The sequence below is a fragment of the Camelina sativa genome, chromosome 13 (assembly GCF_030686135.1).
Source record: "Camelina sativa cultivar CO46 ecotype springtype chromosome 13, ASM3068613v1".
Taxonomy (NCBI): Eukaryota; Viridiplantae; Streptophyta; class Magnoliopsida; order Brassicales; family Brassicaceae; genus Camelina; species Camelina sativa.
Window position 1 is genome coordinate 10742714 of NC_141892.1, and position 23400 is coordinate 10766113.

At 38.0% G+C, this 23400-nt stretch overlaps 2 protein-coding genes, 1 non-coding gene and 1 pseudogene across 3 annotated transcripts; 3 read left to right on the forward strand and 1 right to left on the reverse strand.

The window, feature by feature from the left end:
* The first annotated feature begins 695 nt into the window (after positions 1 to 695).
* LOC104738148 (glutathione S-transferase T2-like) lies at positions 696 to 1217 on the forward strand. The gene has a single exon (XM_010458371.2). It carries the CDS (start codon positions 696 to 698, stop codon positions 1215 to 1217), a length of 522 nt encoding a protein of 173 aa, XP_010456673.2.
* Positions 1218 to 4270: 3053 nt separating this feature from the next.
* On the forward strand, positions 4271 to 19065 carry LOC147929382 (uncharacterized; annotated as a pseudogene).
* On the forward strand, positions 10811 to 10916 carry LOC147929383 (small nucleolar RNA R71). The gene has a single exon (XR_015579055.1). It is a non-coding gene; the product is annotated as a small nucleolar RNA R71 (small nucleolar RNA).
* Positions 19066 to 19439: 374 nt separating the features above from the next.
* Positions 19440 to 22808, reverse strand: LOC104775470 (beta-glucosidase 32-like). The gene is made up of 13 exons (XM_087480265.1): positions 22537 to 22808; positions 22336 to 22405; positions 22169 to 22224; positions 21890 to 21965; positions 21676 to 21753; positions 21498 to 21585; positions 21143 to 21398; positions 20857 to 20975; positions 20536 to 20753; positions 20388 to 20425; positions 20188 to 20290; positions 19969 to 20077; positions 19440 to 19852 (listed from the first exon to the last, which is right to left on the reverse strand). The coding sequence occupies exons 1-13, from the start codon at positions 22690 to 22692 to the stop codon at positions 19612 to 19614; spliced, it is 1608 nt and encodes a 535-aa protein (XP_087336391.1). The 5' UTR covers positions 22693 to 22808; the 3' UTR covers positions 19440 to 19611.
* Between the last annotated feature and the right edge of the window lie 592 nt (positions 22809 to 23400).

Genomic DNA, 23400 nt, shown 5'->3' on the forward strand with positions numbered 1-23400 from the left:
GCTTTGAAACTTTTGAAACTTTTAAAACTTTATAATATGAATGCTTTAACAAAACTAGTTGAGTAGGTAATGAATAATTTGAATGTCTTGGTTTTCATTATATTAAAAACACTCAATGACCTTTATTTACTTCTGATGTGACTGAAGTAGGTAATGGTTATTTAGAATTAAAAGTCTCTAACAACACCAAACTTTTGATTTAATGATCTTCTTAACTTCTCTATATTACATACGACCCAAATACTCAATCTCTCATATCTTTTACTTCTCTTCTATCATCCATCTTGTTTGCTTGTTTCTTCCAATCTCTAATAACTTTCGAATAATATCTCTGCCTAAGCTTCTTCCTTGTTTAATTCTGATTGCTATGGAATCAAACAATACTCCTAACAGTCAGTCTCAATCCTACTTTAGCCTTCTTAACTTCCCATATGACAGCTTTGCTCCCAGTGTAAACATTGGTTCCTCTCAAATCCCTGCTTTTAGTTCACAAACTAGTTCACAGCCGAGGCAACCTCCTAGTCAATCAGAAAAGATAGCAGAACAGAGTAGGAAGAGACGGATATGGTCCAAACAAGATGACTTAGTCCTAATAAGCGGCTCGTTAAACACATCGAAGGATGCAATAGTTGGGAATGGCCAAAAGGCAGGGTCCTTTTGGATCCGTATAGGAGACTATTAGGAAACAAGTAGTCATGTACGTGGTGGTGCTGAGCCTAGGCGCCCTGACCATTGTAGACAAAGATGGCAAAAAAATCAGTAAGGAAGTGAGCAGGTTTTGTGGAGCTTTTGGAGAGGCAGAGGGTGAGAAAGCTAGTGGCATGAACGATTTAGATATTTTGCAAAATGCTCACCAAATCTACACTAAGCTGTACAAGAAGAAGTTTGGTTTGGAGTATGCTTGGAGTGTGCTACGCTATGAACAGAAATGGGCAAACCTGGAGGCTATGAACCCCACTCCAAAGACAACCAGCTCTAACAAAAGAAAAGCTGATGATGCTGCACCATCTACAGGTTCTGTCGTTGGTGAGCACGAGATCAGGCCTTCGGGCATAAAGGCAACGAAAAAAGTAAGGAACTCCAAAGGTAAAGAGAAGGCTGCACCATCTGCAGAGTTTAGTCACATGTGGGAGATAAAACAGAAGGATTTGGAGGGCATGAAAGAACTCCAAAAGATGTCCATTTTGACACTCTCATTGCCAAGAAAGAAACTCTAGACGAAGATGAAAAAGCTCTAAAGAAGAAGCTAATGGCTGAACTGTTTTAACTTAGAAGAAATAGTAGATGATTTGTCCGCTGTAGTTTATGTTTGTTTTAACTATGTTTGTCCTATGTTTTTAATGAATCTTGGATGTTTGTTTTAACTATGCTTGTTCTCTATGTTTTTAATGAATCTCGGATGTTTGTTTTAACTATGCTTGTTCTCTATGTTTTTAATGAATCTCGGATGTTTGTTTTAACTATGCTTGTTCTCTATGTTTTTAATGAATCTCGGATGTTTGTTTTAACTATGCTTGTTCTCTATGTTTTTAATGAATCTCGGATGTTTGTTTCCATTGTTATATATTAGTTGGAAACTTATATATGTGTTTCGGTTTCAGGTTGAAGAAGTCATGGACTCTGAATACGACTATGGTATAAACAGCCCATTAGACTATAGTTCCGATTCAGAAGAGGAGGCTGAGACCTGTTACTATCCTCCGCAACCATCAACTGAGATTGGATTCACAAGTCTGTGGAGCCGTGAAGCTGAACCACTACCTGATTATGAGACACAACTGACCCAGCTCAAGGACCAACTGATCAAGCTCAAGGACCATCAAAACCAGTCAGATCAGAGGTTGGTGAATCTGGAGAGGCTTGTTACTGAGGCACAAGAGAAGAAACCATTCTTTCAAATGACCCCTGAATTGGTAGTTGTTGTCTGCTTCAGTATGATGGTTATGGTAGTGGTACTTATCATGATTAGTAAGTAAATTTGTTTAGGCTTTATGTATGATTGTAAGCTTTTTGGTATGTACCCGGGATGGTGAACCCGTGAATTGTATGATTTTAAGCAGAGGCTAGTGAACCCGTGATCGGCTTGTTTGAATTTTAGTTTAGGCTTGATTGGTATGTACCCGGGATGGTGAACCTGTGATCGGCTTGATTGTAAGCTTTGTTTAGGCTTGTTTGGATTTTAGTTTTAAAGTCAAATATTAACCGAGTCACAAGAGTTGATGTATCACAAACATTGATGTATCACAAGAGTTGATGATCCCTCTATATATATGAGAAGAGCACAAGGTTTTATTTCAACAAAAACAAACATTTACTTCTCTAACTAAAAACAAACATTTCCTTTCTCACCAAAAACAAACATTTCCTTTCTCACCAAAAACAAACATTTCCTTCTCTCACCAAAAACAAACATTTCCTTCTCTTGTTCATCTTATGGCATCTTCTTCCAACAATTTTCACTACCATTATGATTCAAATAATGATAGTTTTAACCAATTTTTTCAAGAGCAATTTAATAATCAATTTAAGCTGCTGAAGAGGAAATTCCGGCGGAAAGGAATACACGTACATATATCGATAGAAAACGGGAAGATGGGCACAAACGTTTGTGGAACGATTATTTTAGTGATAATCCAACTTACCCGGAGAGGCAATTTCGCCGACGGTTTCGAATGAACAAGTCATTGTTCTTGCGTATTGTGAATCGTCTCAGTGAAGAAGTTCCATATTTTAAACCAAAAAAGGATGCAACCTTCCGGAATGGTTTATCACCGCTACAACAATGTACTGCAGCAATTTGACTATTAGCATATGGGACTGGGTCGGACTCGGTTGACGAATATATACGTCTTGCTGAATCGACTGCTCGTAAATGTTTGGAACATTTCGTCGTCGGAATAGTTTACTTGTTTGGCACTGAATACCTACGCCGACCCACACCAGAGGATCTTCAAAGGCTACTCTTTTATGGAGAACAGCGGGGTTTTCCCGTGATGGTTGGAAGCATCGACTGTATGCATTGGAAGTGGAAAAATTGCCCAACCGCTTGGAAAGGAATGTATTCGCGAGGCACCGGTAAACCAACAATTGTTTTGGAGGCGGTAGCTTCACAAGATCTCTGGATATGGCACACATTTTTTGGAGCTCCAGGTACTTGTTACGATTTAAATGTTCTTGATCAATCACCAGTATTTACGGTCGAGCTCCCGAAGTTACGTACTATGTCAACGGAAGTGAGTATAATTTGGCTTACTATCTGACGGATGGTATTTACGCCGAATGGGCAACATTTGTTAAATCCATCCCACAACCACAACACCCGAAACATCGTTTGTTTGCAGAACGTCAAGATGGTGCACGAAAAGATGTTGAGCGTGCATTTGGAGTCCTGCAATCTAGATTCGCCATGATTAAAAATCCATCTCTTTTATGGTCAAAGGGTAAAATTGCATACATTATGAGAGCATGTCTCATATTCCATAATATGATTGTCGAAGATGAAAGAGATTCATACACACTCTATGACGAACAAGAATTCCAACAAGAAGATGGAACCGGAACTACTCCAGAACTTACGTTTTCAGTAAATATGCCTTCAAATCTTGAAGGTTTAGGTGATGGTCATACAATAATTCGTGATAGACAAGCACATCATAAATTAAAGGAGGATTTGATTGAGAATATATGGAATAAATTTGGACATTAAACTATGTGTTAATTAAATAAAATGTTTGTGTGCTTTAATTAATTAAGTAATATGTTTGTTTGGTTTTTATTTTATTTTATTTACAATGTTTTTTTGTTTCATAAAAATTTGGTATTGTATTTTGAATTTTAGTAAAAGTTTTTTAAGTTTACAATTTAAATGTTATTTTTTAAAGTTTTTATAATTGTAATATGTTTAAGATTATTATATTATTAAATCTTATGATCTTAAACATGTTCTCCCAATAACTAACTTCTTAACAAAAGATCTAAACTAATGATCTTACATTATTTTCATAATATTTTTACTTTAAGAATACCCAAATTTCTCCCAATAAAGATGCCCTAAAGATGTATCATATTGTTGTAGCTGAATATTTTTTAAGTATTTTTCAAAATATTCATTTCTGTCCACTTTAGTAGCTGAACATTATCCTTCAAAATATTTTTTTCTGTTACCGTTTTCTTTCAAATATTTTTATTCATCTTCCAACTTTCCTAAAGGGACAACATTTGGAAATTACAACGCAAAGCAGAGATGGAAAGATGAAGGAATATACAAATAATGAATATAGAAGCTCTTGTGAATAAACAACAACTCTTATTAACTTAACGACATAAAATTACTAAAATTTTCACAAATAAAAGTTAATAAAATTTTTTGGGACTTAAATCTCGCTTCCTCAGATATTTAGATTCGGAGAAAACTCTGTAAGTTGTGTGTTGTGTCCCTTGGCAAGACCCTTCCTAGTATGTGAAGTTGGCACTGCAGGAATAACAACAAGTTTCTCACAAGACAACTGGACTAGTCTTGGTCCCCTTATTGACATCGCTAGTCCTCTCGGACCATATATGGTGGGGTTGCCCTTGAATGTAGTGGTCAAAGATGCTTTGAGGGATATAGATTGGCGTTTCTCTTCATTTCGGAGCAGAAATCCTATTATCATCCTCATAAAAGGCGCTTTACCTAGTCCAGAGAGTATGATTGATTCTGATACGAAGTATGGACTCACGTATCAAAGAAGAAAGCCCATTGCAAAGGAGGTGTAGTTTTAATGTTTCCTTTTTATGATATGTATGGTTTTGATAGTTTTCCTTTTAGTTTTTGGTTATGTCGGTTTATAGAGATCTATATAAAGGATCTCTACAACATTAATAAGAATATTCCAAGCATTAACGTTATTCTCAAAGAGAGACTAGGGTTAAGGGAAGCTTTAGCTTTTACGTTCTTTGTTTCTAAAGCAAATTAAGTTACTTACCACAGGTCCCATTACTAGGACTGCGACAAAGGCACAGGCTCATATCATCTTGATATCATAGCCAGCCGGTTCAATGGGAGAAGGTGCGATGACCACATCACAATTTGAGGAAGTTAAAAAGATGTTCAAACGTCTGCACGCTGACTTGGGTGAACTCCGTCAGACTTCAAACTCACACCAAGCCGCCCTTGAGTCCATAAAAACGGACCAACAGGAGGAGCGAGAGCAGAATAAGTCAAGGATGGAAGAGGCTTGTGAAGAGCAAACCCAGATCAGGGAAGCTATGAAAGCTGATAAGCAAGAAGTCTTGGGTAAAATTCGTTTTTTGGCCTCAGTGGTGGGAGTGGAAGCAGAGGAGGTTGAAAAAGACACAACATCGGTTTCTAAAGCAGAAAAAAATAACAACACTAACGGAGGAGATGGTAAAGGCACGTCCTCTGGTGGTCCTTGGGCACAACGATCTATGGGAAGAGAACAGGGACACCGATTGTAAGATGGAGGTGGAGAATGGTCGGTGAGGCCCATTGGGGAACTTCCACAAGAGGAGCGATCGAATCACATGACGGGAGACCTTAGGGAACACAAGGGGGCTGTTTGGAAAAGTGGAGCTGAAGGAAGAGAGAGTGGAGGAAGGGAGGCTGAGAGAATCATAGTTCCACCATCTAAGATGGAATTTCCGGGATATGATGGCTCAACGAATGTTGTGGAGTGGCTGAAGATGTGTGAAGACTACTTTGAGGATCAAGGAATATACAACGATGATGCGAAAGTGCGACAAGCAACTTTTGTGTTGACAGATAAGGCATATCATTAGTATATCAATTTGCGAAGGTTAATTACACATTGACTGGGTTGGAGAGAGTTTAAGAAAATCTGCAAAACTAGATTTGGCAGAGCAGATGCAGTAAATCCTATGGGTGAGCTAAGTAACCTACGATATTGAAACTTGTATCTTTCTTGGTGTGTGAAATGGAATGTGAATCAATGATATGGTGATGAACAATGGTGAAAGCAAGGTGTTTCCATTCCCCTTATGTTGTAGTAGTACAAGAGGTGTCAATCCATTCTGAGAGTTTGCAAGCAATCAAGATGTGCATAAATGTCTAAGTCAAGCCAAATGTAAAGGATGTTTGTCACTAACAATCCTATTGATGAAATGTAAAATGCAGAAAGTAAAAACTACGAAGATAGATGCTAAATGTAAAGAGAACAGACTAATCAAAGCTATGATGAACCAAGAACAGAAATAGAACTATGATAATGTAAGTAATGAACTAATGCAAGACAAGTAATGAACAAGACACTAAGTGAATGCAGCAGAAATGCAACTAAAATGAAACAGGAAACAAGACAGGACAACTACAAAGCATAAACAAGAATTCTGGGGATGAACTCGAGCAAGCACTCGATCAAGTGTAGATCGAGTGTAGGGTCGAGCTGGACAAATCCGGAAAACAGAGCAATGCAAGAAAAACATAGCAATACAAAAGCAAATCAAACAACGATCAAACAACATGATTTAAGCTAGGAAATCAATAAACAAGGAAGGTCTTGAGGAGGGATTCATGGGCTGGACTAATGATTGAGGTCATCTAACTTGGCCAACAAATCTCAAACAACTTGAGTTAATCTCTAGACATATATTTCTAAGACATGTTAAATCCACTCTCATGGCAAGAAACAATCAAACTCATGCATCTCTAGACTTGTTCTCACAAGTAAAGAATCTACACAAGCAGGCATTAAGCAATATGTCAAATACCAAACAAGACTTCTAATCTCTTTGCTTGCCCTCAAGCAAATAAACAAGACATAAGAAGGTAGGTGAGGGTTGAAAGTGGGATCTCAGCTCCTAAAGCTTGCAAATAAACCAGCTAGAATCAATGTCCAAGTTACTAGTACTATGATGCAAGTTGAATGAGCTATACTTAAAGACTTTAGACAAACCTATCACAACCTTTACTGATTTGAGCTTTAGATTTCCACATGCATTCAAATCAACCATTTCCTTTAACATTCATTTAATCAAGAACATGGATCAATCTTATGCAATGTTTTAAACTCATTTGGCTTGGAAATAAAGGTTTAGAGACAATGATGGTCTCTGTTTAGAGTGGGGCTTATCAATATCAAGGTTCTCTCATAAAAAATGGATTGAGCTTTAGAAGAATCCTAAAGATAAGAGCACTTAGACACATACAAGAACAAAACCTTGTATACCCAAAAGTAACCCAAGTGTTTTCCTATCATTCTAAGCCCAAATGATCCTAGTTCACCCTTTATCTTCTTCTCTTCTCAAATACCCTTTTCTCTTTTGTTTTCAAGCCTTAGGAGAGGTTTCTTATTTGATCTTTCTAGTGGAATGGGAGATTCTTACTTATTTGCTATGGTTCTCTTTTCTTCTTATTCTTAAGACATAAAAGCATTTTGCTATACTCTTTTTTTTTTTTTTTTTTTTTTTTTTTTTTTTTTTTAAACAATATCATACTTCCCGTTCTTTCACTAGACTTTGATTTTACTTAAACACATTCCCCTCCTAAAGACTCTAACATTTTTTTTCTCTTTTCCTCTTTTCTTTTCTTTCTTTTTCAAACAACCAAATCCCAAACCCAACAATGAAATCACCTAGTCCTATCTAGTTTGGAAAATACAAACTAGAACTACACAAGGCATTATTCTTGTCAGTTCAAACCTAACACTTTCTACCAAGCTCAATCCCAAAATAGGCCTTACACACTCAAGAATAAACATGGCTTGAAAGAAGGGTTGGTTAAGGGTATTGGAAACTGATTTTAATGATTCAATCAGCTACTTGGATCAACAAGAGTGGTAAAAAGGAGAAAGATGATCCAAATATGTATATGGTATCCATGAGTTTAAAGCAACGCACAAACTGATAATTACAAGTCAATATTAGGTTCATATAAATAGGAAATGGCATCAAATCACAACATGCTTCAATTTAGACCAAATGCAGTGCAGGAATTCAAGGCTTGGTTCAATCTTATGCTTCTAACTACTCAACTAGCATCAAAGTACTATTAACTTGGGCATTGATCCTAATTTAGTGAATTAAACAAGCTAACAAGGCAAAATTCATCATAGATCCCTAATGCAAATAATTAACAGTCCTAAATGAAACATTCTAAACAAGATGCTATTATGCAATGCAAACTACATGAACACTCTTTTTTTATAAAGATTTTTGCAAAATTTTTCAAATTTTTAGGGGTTTTCTATGCCTTAGATGCTATGCAAATACTAACATGATGATGCTAAAAATTTGAAATAATAAAACAAAACACAACATCAAATGCTATCTCAAACCCTCCCCCAAACTTAAATCACACAGTCCTCTGTGTGAAAGAAATTTGTAAGAGGATTCAAGACCAAAAACAAAACACAACATCAAATGCTATGATATTTACAAGTGAAGGTGATAGTGGTACCTCAAGGATTGGAGAAGAAGCTGTCCACATCCTCATTCATTCTGTCAAATGTGTAGTTGAGGTCTGGTTGGTGACTTTGAGGGGGAGATGGAGGCAACTCGACGATGGGAATCGACTGGCACTCGGTCGAGTGCATGGTCGAGTGGGGGGGTCGAGTTGGACTGCAAATCTCCTTTTCTTCTTCTAATTAAACTCCCTTGCTTCCCTGACCATGAAAACACCAAAACAAATATCAAAATAACAAAATCCTAATCATTATGTACAGGGATACCTTAGGGACTTCCTCCCTAGTGAGCTTGTTTAAAGTCACTAAGCTTGACTTTTGATGCTTTTTCAGGCTTGGTTTAGAGACCAAGGAGGTGATGAAATCCCCCCTGATTCTACTTGATAACCTTGGTGTTCCTTCTTGATCACTACTTGACACTTGAACCATGTTTCTTCTTAAACTTGAGTCTTGGTCTTGCCTTCTTCAAAGACCTCTTGTTGAGCTGAACTTGAAGTTCCTTCACTAAACCAGCTAAAACTTGAACTGATTCCTTGAGCTCTTGGACAATCTTGGCTTGGGCTGAACCTTTAATCCTAGGGTCCTCTCCATCCTCAAAAACTTCAGAACTAGCTTTTCTCTCTACCACAAAGTGCTGACCTTCAATAGTAGATTGATATGTTGAATTCTTGATGTCAAACTTCATAGTGAAGTCTTTAGAAAGATGGAGCTTGATGGTTCCCATCTTAACATCAATTACAGCCCCAACTGTGGCTAAGAATGGTTTCCCCAAGATGAGAGGATTTTCTGGCTCTTGATCCATATTCATGATCACAAAATCAGTTGGAATCCTAGACTCCCCTATCTTGACTGGAAAATTTTCAATTAATCCAAGCACATCCATCTTTGATCCATCTGCTAGGCCAATATAGAGATTGCAGGGCTTAAAATGTTCATACCCCAACTTCTCAGCAACTGAATATGGCATTAAGCTCACTGAAGCTCCCAAGTCACATAGACACTTGTTGAAGTGCATATAGCTGATGGAACAAGGTAGGTTAAATGACCCTGGATCTTCAAGCTTTGTTGGGATAATAGCTTTCCCAATCTCTTTCAAATCCTTCATGTCTTGATCTTGAGCCTTCTGCTTGGATAATTCAAGAAGCATGTCCTTGAGGACGGGATGTTGAGCATATTTTTCCAAGGGAGGTCCTCTCTCTTCCTCTTTCTTCTCAATGACAACCTCTTGTTGTATGACCATCACTTCCTTCTTTTCAATCACTTCCTCTTGTTGCAAAGCCATCATTTCTCTTTTCTCAATAATTTCCCTTAGTTCCTTCAACTTTTGTGCCTTGAAACGCTCTGGGAATGGTAGTGGAGGCTTGTAAGCAGGAGGGATGTACTTAGCAGGCTTGACAGCTTCTGACTCTTCAGCTCGATTGGCCACTCTAATACTCACTCGGTCGAGTGCTTGCTCGAGCACCTAGTCGAGTGCAATACCGGATTCAGTCTGCTTTGCACAAACTTCACTCTAAGCTTCAAGAAATGATCAATCCTCCCCAACTTGAACTTCACTGTCCTTAGTGACTTCTTTTTCAAATATATGAATGGCTTTGGCAATAAACTCCCTTGGGATTTGAACTGCTTTTCCAGGGAGTTGGTTGGGCTTAGGAGCTGAAGTAGAGGCAAGGTTTCTCTCCATAAACTTCACTATAGAGTTGAGACCTTCAAACTTCATGTTCATATCATTGTACTGGGATGTGAGCCTTTGGTTCAACTCAGCAAACTGTTTGGCTTCCTCAATCTTTCCATTGGTTTGCCCAATCAACAGCTGTTGTATCATTGCTCTTAGGTCTTGTTCTTGGCCTTGGTTAGTCTGAAACCCTGGTGGGGGACATTCGAACACTTGTTGCTGCTGCTTGGGTGCATAGTTGTTCTGTTGTTGAGGCTGACGAGGTGGATAGACTTGGTCTTGAGGGTTGGCTACATTGGTGCTCCTATAAGAGAGGTTGTTCTGCTTGAATCCTCCACCTTGGTTGTAGCCTTTGTATCCTCCTCCTTGGTTCTGCATATAACACAACTCAGTAAACTCCCTATCTCCTTCTTGGACTGGAGCTTCTTCTTCACCAATGAAGTGAATGGTTTTTGATTGGCTTAGGAGAATCTTGTCAAGCTTCTCATTGACCATCTTTAAATCCTGCTTGTATTTGTCCTCTTGATCAGTGGAGGTGATCCTTATGGTTCTATCATAATCTTCATTATAATTACCATCTGATTGAGCAAGATTCTCTACCAACTCCCAGCCTTCTTCCACATTCTTGTTGAGAAAGTTTCCATTGGAGGCTGTATCAAGTAGCATTCTAATCTTGGGTAGAACTCCTCTGTACAAAGTGCTGAGCAAAGACTCATTGCTGAATCCATGGTGGGGACACTGAGTTTGGAATCCTTTAAATCTCTCCCATGCCTCACAAAACTTTCATTATTTCTCTGTGCAAAACCTGAGATTTCATTCCTCAACCTAGCAGTCCTTGCATTGGAGAAGAACTTGGCCAGAAAAGCTTTCTTGCATGCATCCCATGTGGTTATTGCTCCAGTAGGAAGAGTCTTCTCCCAGAGATGAGCTTTGTCTCCAAGGGAAAATGGGAATAGCCTTAACTTGAAGTCATCTTCACTCACTCCATTGATTTTTGTGAGTCCACATATCCTGTCAAACTCATCAAGGTGATCTAGAGGATCCTCCATTGGCAACCCATGAAATTTGTTGGCTTGTATCATGGAGATCAATCCACTCTTGATTTCATAATTATTATTGGCAACTGCAGGAAGCACAATACCAGCTCTTTAGTTGTGTGTGTTAGGTACATCCCCAGCACCAACGTTCCTTGCCCTTGGAGCTTGTTGATCGTGTTGCTCCATTAGCACTTGTTGTTCTTGTTCCTGATTGATTCTTGTTCTCTGCTGTCTCAGGTTCCTAGGTGGTCGGTTGATGTGATCAAGGAGTCTCTAAAGATTGTGATGACCCTTGGATCTTGTTTGCATCAACAGACTCGAGTACAGACTCGGACAAGCACTCGGTCGAGCGCAGGCTCGAGTGGATGGTCGAGTCGACTGGGAGGTGAGGTCTATTTGTATCCGGCTTCTGACTCGATCACGAACTTGAGCACGCACTCGGTCGAGTGGCGGTCGAGTTGAAGGTCGAGTTGGTACCTGAAACTCAATCACAAACAAGCAGTAGAAGAATCAAGATCAGTAGCGAACAAGGGGATAAAGGAACTTAATCTTAGACTAATATAGACCCTAATTGTCACAAATAAACACTCAAATAGGCAACGACGCCAAATTGAAACTTGTATCTTTCTTGGTGTGTGAAATGGAATGTGAATGAATGATATGGTGATGAACAATGGTGAAAGCAAACTGTTTCAATTCCCCTTATGATGTAGTAGTACAAGAGGTGTCAGTCCAATCTGAGAGTTTGCAAGCAATCAGGATGTGCATAAATGTCTAAGTCAAGCCAAATGTAAAGGATGTTTGTCACTAACAATCCTATTGATGAAATGTAAAATGCAGAAAGTAAAAACTACTAAGATAGATGCTAAATGTAAAGAGAACAGACTAATCAAAGCTATGATGAACCAAGAACAGAAATAGAACTATGATAATGTAAGTAATGAACTAATGCAAGACAAGTAATGAACAGGACACTAAGTGAATGCAGCAGAAATGCAACTAAAATAAAACAGGAAACAAGACAGGACAACTACAAAGCATAAACAAGAATTCTGGGGATGAACTCGAGCAAGCACTCGATCAAGTGTAGATCGAGTGTAGGGTCGAGCTGGACAAATCCGGAAAACAGAGCAATGCAAGAAACACAGAGCAATACAAAAGCAAATCAAACAACGATCAAACAACAGGATTTAAGCTAGGAAATCAATAAACAAGGAAGGTCTTGAGGAGGGATTCATGGGCTGGACTAATGATTGAGGTCATCTAACTTGGCCAACAAATCTCAAACAACTTGAGCTAATCTCTAGACATATATTTCTAAGACATGTTTAATCCACTCTCATGGCAAGAAACAATCAAACTCATGCATCTCTAGACTTGTTCTCACAAAGTAAAGAATCTACACAAGCAGGCATTAAGCAATATGTCAAATACCAAACAAGACTTCTAATCTCTTAGCAAGCCTAATGATAGTCTCTAGATCTAGCCTTATATATGCTCCTTAGACATTGGTGTGATGCTAAGATGCTTCAGATCAGATCATACCCTCTCGGTTATAGGACCAGCATTAAGAACATCTAGCCTAGAAGAGACCTACAACAATCAAGCTTGACCAAATCAAACAAACCTCAAACACAACCCATCCTAACCCATCCTCAAGATCTTAAGCAACTACTCACAAGAACACATGATGAACAACAAAGTAATAAATCCAGAAAATACCGAAACTTGCATCACTAGAAAGATAAAGCAAAGATCTACAATATTGAAGAAGGAATTAAACACGAATTCTTAATATCTTCCAAGTTATGTAACCAACAAAATCCAAGAATCTTATGTTTTTCTCCTTCAAGGAGGTACAAGATCTAAAAATAAAAGTGCAAAAGGAAATAATTCCCAAAAGGGTAAAAACTAGGTTTTTGACTATCTAAAAAGCTGGACTCTTGGTGGCTGCAGGGTACAAGGCATTTAAATAGAAAAAGTAGAGGAAGCCCTAAATATGCTAAAAGACAAAATAGCCAGGCGGCTCGGCCAACTCGACCCGGTGCTCGGTCGAGTGACCGGTCGAGTTGGGTTTTCTTGTGCTCCTTCCACTCGGTCGAGTCACTCTCAGCACACGGTCGAGTATCTGGTCGAGTGGGCAGTCGAGTGGGACTCCAGACCTTGGTTCTCCAGCCTTAACTCCTTTGCTTTCTCCTCATGATTGCTTCACTTCTCCTCAACATTGCTTCCATGCTTCTTAGGCTCCAAAATAACCTGTTGATGCAAGAAAATATGCAAATGCAATGCAACTACACTCTAATGCAAGAACAATCCTAAAACTATGCAATAATGGTCAAAAAGGATAGCAAAGGATGCAAAAGATGTGAATATATTAAGGGAAAACAGGGTAAAATATGTGAACATCAGATATACAGGAACAATATATGAGTATTGTGAGCAGTTTGAGGAATGTTTGGTAAGGCAAACAAAACTAACAGGGGATCAGTAGTTATGGCAGTTCTGTGTGGGTTTAACGGATTCTTTGAGAAAAGAAGTGGAGTATTTGAGACCCGAGACAATATTTAAGGCAATGGAGTATGCAAGGGACAATGAGTATAAAATCTCAAATGATAGGGGAGTTCGTACCTTTGGAGGACACATAGCCCCAACCACGCGATATTCAGCCCCAGCCTCACGACCAACCTCAACCGGTTATCGAGGAACCTAGGTGGTAAAACGCGGAGAGGCTTCTCACATGGGTCCAGCGGAGCAGAAACAAAACCCACAAGGAGCAGTTTGGAAAAAATTAACAAAACCTGAGATGGCTGAAAGAAGAGCAAAAGGACTTTGTTTTAATTGTGATGATTTGTATGGCCCTGGCCATGCTTGTAAGGCAGTTTTGTTTTATATTAGACCCCTCCTGGAGGGCGAGAGTGTGGATGATGAGCCCTTTGACGATGAGGACATCAATCTTTTCCTCAACGCCATGAAAGGAGAACAAATCGGGAGCACTTTTCAAGTGAAAGCAGACATTGCAACTGGAATAGGATGAACAATGTTGGACACAGGGAGTACTCACAATTTTATTAAGAGTAGTGTAGCTGAGAAGTTGGGAATACCAATACGACGCCGACCGGGAAGGTTCGTATCTCTCGCCGATGGTGGCAAGTGTGTAATAGACGGGTTGTGCAAGGATCTTCCAATGATGGTACAAGGACACAAGTTCAAGGCTGACTGTTTTGCTATTTCGTTAAGTGGGTTTGATGTCGTTCTCAGGATTCGCTGGTTGAATGCCTTAGGACGTGTGATATGGGATGGTCCAGCACGAACTATTGAGTTTACTCATGAAGATACTTTGATAAAATGGCATGGAGAGGCTGAAGATAGGAAGGAACACGACCCTAATTTAAACTCCATTCAGAATGACACACTTGAGAATTGGTTCGATAATGGGGAGGGAACTTTCATTACAAAGGAGAAGGTTGTAGTTCCTATCGCTCAACACGAATCAGTTCGCAGCCTAACTATGCAGGAAATGATGACGCAAGGTTCTTCTGGATTACTTGGTAAGTTGTTAGTGGAGTTTGAGGAGTTATTCGCTAAACCAACCGAATTGCCACCCTAACGAACTTGTGATCATCTTATTCGGCTCATTCAAGGAGCAAACCCTGTAGCGGTTAGACCATACGCTACCCTCATCTCTTAAAAGATGAGATTAAAAGGCAATGTTCCGAAATGTTGCGACATGGCATTATACGACATAGTTCTTCGCCTTTCTCTTCTCTGGTTTTGTTAGTGAAGAAGGTTGAAAAAACCTGGCGGTTCTGTATTGATTATCGTGAACTTAACAAGGTCCCAGTTAAGGATAAATTTCCAATTCCGGTGGTTGAGGAACTCCTTGTCGAGTTACATGGGGCACATTATTTTACCAAACTCGACCTTACGTCTGGTTATCATCAAGTGCGCATGTGTGCTGAAGACATTGAAAAGACGGCATTTAGAACGCATCACGACCATTACGAATTTTTAGTAATGCCCTTTGGTCTCTCAAACGCACCATCCACGTTTCAAAGCCTCATGAATTCGGTTTTTTAAGGTATGTTACGGGAATTTGTGCTCGTCTTCTTCGACGATATTTTAATATATAGTGCCATTTGGGACCAGCATCTGCTTCATATACGAGAGGTTTTTGAGCTGCTGCAAGCTCATAAGCTGTTCCTCAAACATTCCAAGTGTTCGTTTGGGAGAGAGGAAGTGGCGTACCTTGGACATGTAATTTCCAGTGGTGAAGTTCGTGTGGATGAGTCTAAGATAGTTGCAGTGAGGGAGTGGCCAAGACCGCTGTCAGTAAAAGCTGTTCGTGGGTTTCTAGGGTTGTCGGGGTATTACCAGAAATTTATTCAAGGCTATGGTGCATTAGCTACTCCTTTGACGCAACTTCTTAAAAAAACGGGGTTTCTTTGGAATGAGGCAGCTGAAGTAGCGTTTGTTTCGTTAAAGAAAGCCTTGTCTGAAGCTCCTGTTTTAGCCTTGCCCGATTTTTCAAAAGAGTTTGTTGTGGAGTGCGATGCTTCGGGTAGTGGCATTGGAGCGGTTCTTCATCAACAAAATCACCCTATTGCATTTTTTAGTCGGCAATTAGCAGCCCATCACCATAAACTTGCAGCATACGAAAGAGAACTCATTGGTTTAGCTAAAGCGGTGATTCATTGGAGGTCTTACTTATGGGGCCGTTGATTTTTGATTTGCACAGACCATTACAGTTTAAAATTGTTGTTGGAACAACGCCTTTCTACGTCTCCGCAGATTCATCTCGACGTGATGAGGAGGAACATGCAGGTAAATGTGAGGTGTATGCACTTAAAGGACCTGACACAAGTATTTTTGGACGATTGCGGGGTGAAATAGAGAGGTAAGCGGAGCCCGCCACATTGCGGGATAAGATAATCTGTGGAGAACTGACAAAGGAATGGGCGGTTAAGGATGGGTTAATATTCTATAAAGGTCGAGTGTATCTCTCTTCTGGCTCAGAGTTGGTAGGTGAGGTGGTTTCAGGATTTCATAATTTTGGCAATGAAGGAGTACAGAAAACTATGGATAGAATACAGCGAGATTTCTATTGGAAAGGGTGGAAGAAAACAGTTCAGGAGTTTGTTCGGGGTTGTCAAGTTGGTCAACAAAATAAATGGAGACATTGTAACCGAGTGGGCTGCTACAACTGCTTCCAGTCCCGACTCAGGTTTAGTCAGATATCTCAATGGATTTCGTTGAAGCTCTTCCTAAGTTTTCTGGGAAAACAGTGATTTTGGTAGTGGTAGATCGTTTTTCGAAATATGCTCATTTCATTGCATTAAGTCACCCTTATACAGCAGGATCTGTCGCTCATGTTTTCTTCCGTGATATTGTCCGCTTACACGGTATTCCAGAGACCATTGTTACTGACCGTGATCTGGTATTTCGGAGTTTGTTTTGGCGAGAATTGTTCAAACTGATGGGAACAAATTTATGTTTTACCACTGCCTACCATCCTCAGTCAGATGGTCAGACCGAAGTGGTGAATCGAACATTAGAAATGTACTTAAGATGTTTAACGGGAGATACACTCAGACAATGGCTTGAGTGGCTGCCATGGGTCGAGTATTGCTATAATACGTCCTTCCACACTGGCCTTAAGGCAACACCATTTCGTTTAGTCTATGGGAGAGATCCTCCTAGGTTGTTAGATTACACTGGCGGAAGCACTCAAGTGGAGGCTGTGGACGTTGCCTTAGGACAACGTGATGAGTTTATGGCACTCGCTAGGGAGCGTTTAATGGAAGCTCAACATCGTATGAAGCTTATTTATGATCTACATCATCGGTTTGTTGAGTTCAATATCGGCGAGTGGGTTTGGCTCAAGCTTCAACCATATCGTCAACTATATGCGGCTAAGATGGCTTTCACAAAGCTCTCTCCAAGGTTTTATGGTCCTTTCCAGATAGTGGCTCGTGTTGGGACTGTGTCCTATCGCTTAAAACTTCCGGATGGCTCAAAAATTCATGATGTGTTCTATGTCTCTCTGCTCAAGGGTCACAAAGGAAAACCGCCAACCGATACTCCGGTCCTACCGCCTGTTTTACATGGCCGTTCAGTGCCAGCTCAACCGGTGGGGCTCCTTAAGGCTCGTATACGCAGCGGTCAGAGACAACTTTTGGTCAAATGGACGGCTGATGCAGAAGACGATGCAACATGGGAAGACGCGGGGAAGATCCTGGAAGCTTATCCGGCATTGGAGCTTGAGGACAAGCTCCTAGTGGAGGAGGGGAGTAATTATACGAAGTATGGACTCACGTATCAAAGAAGAAAGCCCATTGCAAAGGAGGTTTAGTTTTAATGTTTCCTTTTTATGATATGTAAGGTTTTGACAGTTTTCCTTTTAGTTATTGCTTATGTCGGTTTATAGAGATCTATACAAAGGATCTCTACAAGATTAATAAGAATAACTTTCAAGCATTAACCTTATTCTCAAAGAGAGACTAGGGTTAAGGGAAGCTTTAGCTTTTACGTTCTTTGTTTCTAAATCAACTTAAGTTACTTACCACGGGTCCCATTACTATGACTGCGGCAAAGGCACATGCTTATATCATATTCACTGGAGGACGATTGTTATCTGTGGAAATTGGATAATCATGCACCTTCAAACACTTTCTCCACTGCTGAGACTTGGCTTGCTCTTCACTCTGCATCTATCATGGTCCCTTAGAACCAATCGGTCTGGTTCAAAGGTCACATTTTGAAACATACCTTCATTTCTTGGGTTGCTACTTGGACAGACTGCACACAAGGGACAGACTAACGAGATGGGGGTTTTCAATCCCTCCTACTTGTGTTCTTTGCTCTGCTCAGAAAGAGACTAGGGATCATTTGTTTTTTGAGTGTATTTTCAGTAGTGAAATCTGGAATTACTTCACTTGGAGAGCGTCTCTAAGGCCATCAACCGAGTTTTTTGCATGTCTCATCTGGTTACAGACATCCTCTAGAAATAAGATTATCTCTCTCATTCTCCATCTCTTTCATCAAGTGTCCATCTATCTCACTCGGGAGAGGAACCAATGTATCCACTCTGCTTCTCCTAAGACAGTGCAACTGATTATTAGGGAAATCAAACCCATCATTAGAGCTCGTCTTCTACGTACCTTTCTCACAAGATCAGACTTGCTCATCTACTCGGCTAACTCTTCTTGCTACTTGGTTCTTGTTGGATTCCAATTATTCACTCCTCTGGTACTCTTATTGTCTTATACCTGTTCCAATGATTCACTCCTATCTGGAACTCTTATTGTCTTGTACCTGCTATTTCTCTTTTCCCTCCTTGTTTGTACTTTTGTATCTGTTCATGTCTTTCCCTTTAGTGGGTTGTTGCTGCTGGTCAGCCTTTTCCAGAGCAAGATGGTTTGTTTCTTGTTTTCGACATGTGTATTGTATGGCTTTTTAGCCCTCTTTTTCTTTTCGGTTATCGAATTTTGTTGGGCCTCTGTTTTCTTTTGGGTTTTCTAGTCTTGTATTTTTTAATAAAATTTAAAGTAAACAAAAAAAAGTTCATAAGTTACCTTTGGAGGAACAAGAAAAAAATATTTTCACAAATGACAAAAATATCTGTGTATGTTAACTAAAATCCATGTATCTAAACAATATTTACAGTAAATTATCTACTATATATCCAAACAATATTTCTGTTAAACATAAATGTACGTACCTACATTTCGTATTTTATTTGTTTTTAATAAGCTTTTCTAATTTGCTCTTTATAAATTGCGACATCTTGTTTTTACTCAACATTAAATAATCATTTATATGATTAAAGGTGCACAAATCTCCCACTTTCCATGCAAGGTTGTCGAATAGAATAGTCAATGATATGGTCAGTTCTGATAGGCTGACAGGCCCAAATATTACCTATTCAACAAACGAACAATGAATTTTATAGCTCTGTCATAAATTAATAGGCTGTGCTTTTGTGAAGGATAAAAATAAAAACTGCACCAATTCAAAAACACAGAAAATGTAAACACGGATCGGATGATTGATGATTGAACAACAGGAAAGCTGAAAAAGGGGTCACACGGAAAAACGAAAGTCGCAGTTATAAGCAGGATTATCCTGGAGAGGAATAAAGCAATAAGGAAGAAATACTGAAGAAGGTCTCTTTCTAAATCTAGGTGAATGCCAAGTGATAAACGATTTTGGCTGAACACAGTAATGGCATTGGTGAAATCTTGGCTTATGTTGGGTTAATATACATGAAAGTGAGGTTGAATATGAACTTCAAACAAAAAATGATAGTTTCTGACATTTATCTCAATATTAACATGCTATTTTCTATATATATTTATAAAATTAAAGAAATAACTTGTTCTTTTCTACAAGTAATACATATGGTACATATCAATATTCACATACATTCTTAATTATCCAAAAAAGTTTATCAAAAAGAAGAATTAGTCTCCCAGCGCACCAAGCGAGCTTAGATCATCTGTAATGCAGACCACCAATTCTTGACTCTCTCAAACAGAACCATCAGCCTTGGCTTTTCGGATCTCTGAAGAAAATGCTTGAACCATTTGGCCGAGCTTTTAGCAATTCTTTTTAAACCATCTGAATAGTCGACGTAGTACAATCCGTATCTCGTTGCATATCCATGTTCCCATTCGAAATTATCCAACATCGACCATGTGAAATACCCTCTCACGTCACACCCATCCTCACTGTATATTTTGTATTCATAAGATTTAATTAATTTATTATCCCAAGATTTTTATTAATTAATTAATCATATACAGTGTATCAGTTTTTATTGAAGAGATCAGGGAAAAACTCTTACGTGATCGCTTTCTGGAGATGTTGAAGATGTTTTTGGAGGTACATTATTCTCGGCGTATCTTCTAGTATCTCTTCACGTGTGAGTATCCCATCTTCATAGTCATCATAACCTATACATTTATTTAGACGTGGTTACTTTTTATTATATAAAAATAATATATGAGTAAACTATTGATGACTAATAAAATGATGTTCATAATTATGCTTCTAACTTTCTTACCGTTTTCGGTGATGTAAATAGTTGGATTATTGTATTTATCTTTGATATAATTAAGAATCTTTCGTAAGCCTTCTGGATATGACCAAAGAAGTTTCGAAGTATCCTGAAATTGAAAAAAAATGAAGAAAAAATGGTTATATTTAAGCATTTGTTTGGTATACTAATTTGAAAATAAAGTTGTTTGATATTCATGTTCGTACCGATTCTGATGAGATGTAATCGCCGCTACGATTTGTCACTGATAAAAATAATGATAAAATACAAAGTCATTAATTGTAGGTTCGTGAATATTTTAATGAGAAAACTAAAAATAAGTATAAGTGATCAAATCTGTTTATCGGTACTTACATCTATATTGCAGGTGTTGGTCGGTTGTGAATCGAGGCCGTGAAAGATCCGCGTGAAGATCATGAGCGATGAAACGCGTTGTGTAGTAATTTATTCCGATAAAATCAAATGAATTTTTTACTATCATAGATTCTTCTTTGGTGAAAGAAGGTAATCTATTTCCAGCGTTTGTCTTCATCGTTTCGGGATAATCTCCAAAGACTAAAGGGTTAAGATGCCTATACATAATTGTAGAATAAACAAGATTAGAAAAAATTAATAATAAATGATTAGCAAATTATTTATTTTGTTTCAACGTTGATTACATAGATGACAACTCACCAACCAACATTAAAAACAAGAGCTCGTTCAACTGCTTCTTTATCAGCATTAGAATCACTGTCATATGGCTCGAACCAATAAGGAGACAACACTATGCCTATCTTGGCATCTTTTGAAATCTGTTTCACAGTTACAATAAATCAAACTGTTAATTTTTTTGGCGTTCAAATCCGTTTTAAGATTAAATGACATGAAAATATCCATACACTTTTGTTTGTGTGTGTGTTCAAAACAAATAAAAATTTTAAAGAAACTGTTTTTTAGGAAGACATAGTTTCTTATTTACCTTGTCACATTTCCTGAACTCTTCAGCAGCAGTAGCGTGAGCAAGAAGAAGGTGGTGAGATACTATATAAGGCTCTGTGCCCGAATCACCAGCTACACACAAACTGTTTACCCATTTTGAACATCTACCGATTGCTTTATTGCCCCTATCATAACCCGCAACGCTATAAACATATGGCTCATTGAACGTTGTCCATAGATTGACCTTGTCTCCAAATTCTTGGAAACAGAATCTGGCATAGTTTCTAAAATCATCTCTGGATAAAACCATTCAACAACAAAAAAATGTCAAAAGACTGAAAGAGCAGTACTTAAAACTTATGTATATCGTGTATGAATCTAAGCTTTTAACTTACATGATTCGAGGACTCAAAAAGCTACCGTACTCATCATCAAGAGCTTGTGGTATATCCCAGTGATAGATTGTTATAAATGGTTTTATACCTGTATGAATGTTTATATATATAGTGTGATGAGAAACATTTCAAACACAAAACTTAGCTATTATTAACGATTTGAGCTTATGATTCTTACCATTCTTGATAAGTTCATCAATAAGATTCTTGTAAAATTGAACCCCTTCTTTATTTACTCCATCACTTAGTTTTCCACCTGAAAATATAATAGATAAAACGGTTAAAAATAATTCTTGGGAAAAAGGTAAAAAATAAAAAAATGTACGTGTCACGTGAGTTGTATCTTCCAAATTGATAGTAGGAAAAAAAAAAAAATCCAAATATTTACTTACTTGGTAATATTCTTGACCAGGATAGTGAAAATCTGAAAGTATCCAAATTCATTTCCTTCATTAATTTGATGTCTTCCTGTTCATTTTACCATTTAATTAATATAAGTTGTTGCAAGAAAAATAATAATAAAATAACTATTGAAACTTAAAACTTGATTATGCAGATATGTCCCACCAATTTTTTTATGCTTATATTTCACAATTCAATCACGTTTCCAATGACCAAAAATGCTGCAAAGCAAGCAAGTATAAAATAATAAAAGTCATGCCGGCACAAACCTTGTAACGATGGTAAAAGTCTACAGCAACATCTCCGTTGTCCATGCTTGTCCTTTCTGAAAAAATATATAAAACTTTTACGTATAGATATTGGAAACGTTGGAAAAGATAAGTTCTTTATAACAAAAAAATTAACAACGTGTGGATGAATGAAAAAAAAGGTGAACCTGGGAATTCATGTGTAAAACGATCCCATATGCTCGGGGCCCTTCCTCCTTCTTCTACTGCACCTTCATACTGCATTCCACATATATTCAAATATCCTGATTAATTACTTTAACAAACTAATTAAATCTATCGAAAAAAAAAAAAAAAAAAACTATCGAAAGCATGAGTACATTTCATTGATCAGTACATTACAAACAAACCTGATAAGCGGAAGAAGCAACGCCAAAATCAAAATCAGGAGGAAAGCTATAACGATTTAGAGGTGCCGTAGGAGATCTAAGAGATCTTCCCTGTGCAGCATCCCATGATGCTACACTTAGTGTAATTAGTACTAGTGCAAGTAGCTTAATTTCCATTTCCTTGGACGTTATTTAGTTTATGGAAGAAAAAAGCTTTAGTAAAAGATTTGAGAATTTTGAGATATGTAAGTAAGTCTTTAGAGAACAAGATATGTAAAAGACTTCTGAGAAGTGTTAATGCATCAACTTCGTCTTATATAGAGAGAGAGAGGTAGTTAGCTAGGGCACACGCGTACCATATATTATGAATAGTTTTTGTTAACTATAAAATAATCAAAATCTTTGACTAAACCGGTTGTCTTTCGATGACTATTTGATTAAATTAATTGGATGATTAAAATCGTGACTCTCGTGTGTCTTCGTGACTAAACAAACTTAGTTAGACTGAAATTATTCAAACTGTGTTATTCGCATCTTGTTTTGTGCGCTTTTATATGATTATTTAAACTTATATCAACTACAACGTATCGTGTTAAGTCCGTAATTAAACTCATAACAAGTACGTTTTAAAATATATTAGTATTTGTTTGATAAAATAATAATAATGTATATTAGTATTCAACAAACAAAAGTGACACAACATCAGTCAAGCTAAATGTTATATTATTTTTGAACTCTTTATAAAACAAATGGTCTTATTTTTAACGACTCACTAATGTCTTCTGTTTCGAAAGGTCTTGGTCCATAAAATAAAACGTTTACAAGATCTGTCAACAGAACAAATCAAACAAAAGTGCCGATATACTAGCTGAGCATAGAATCGCA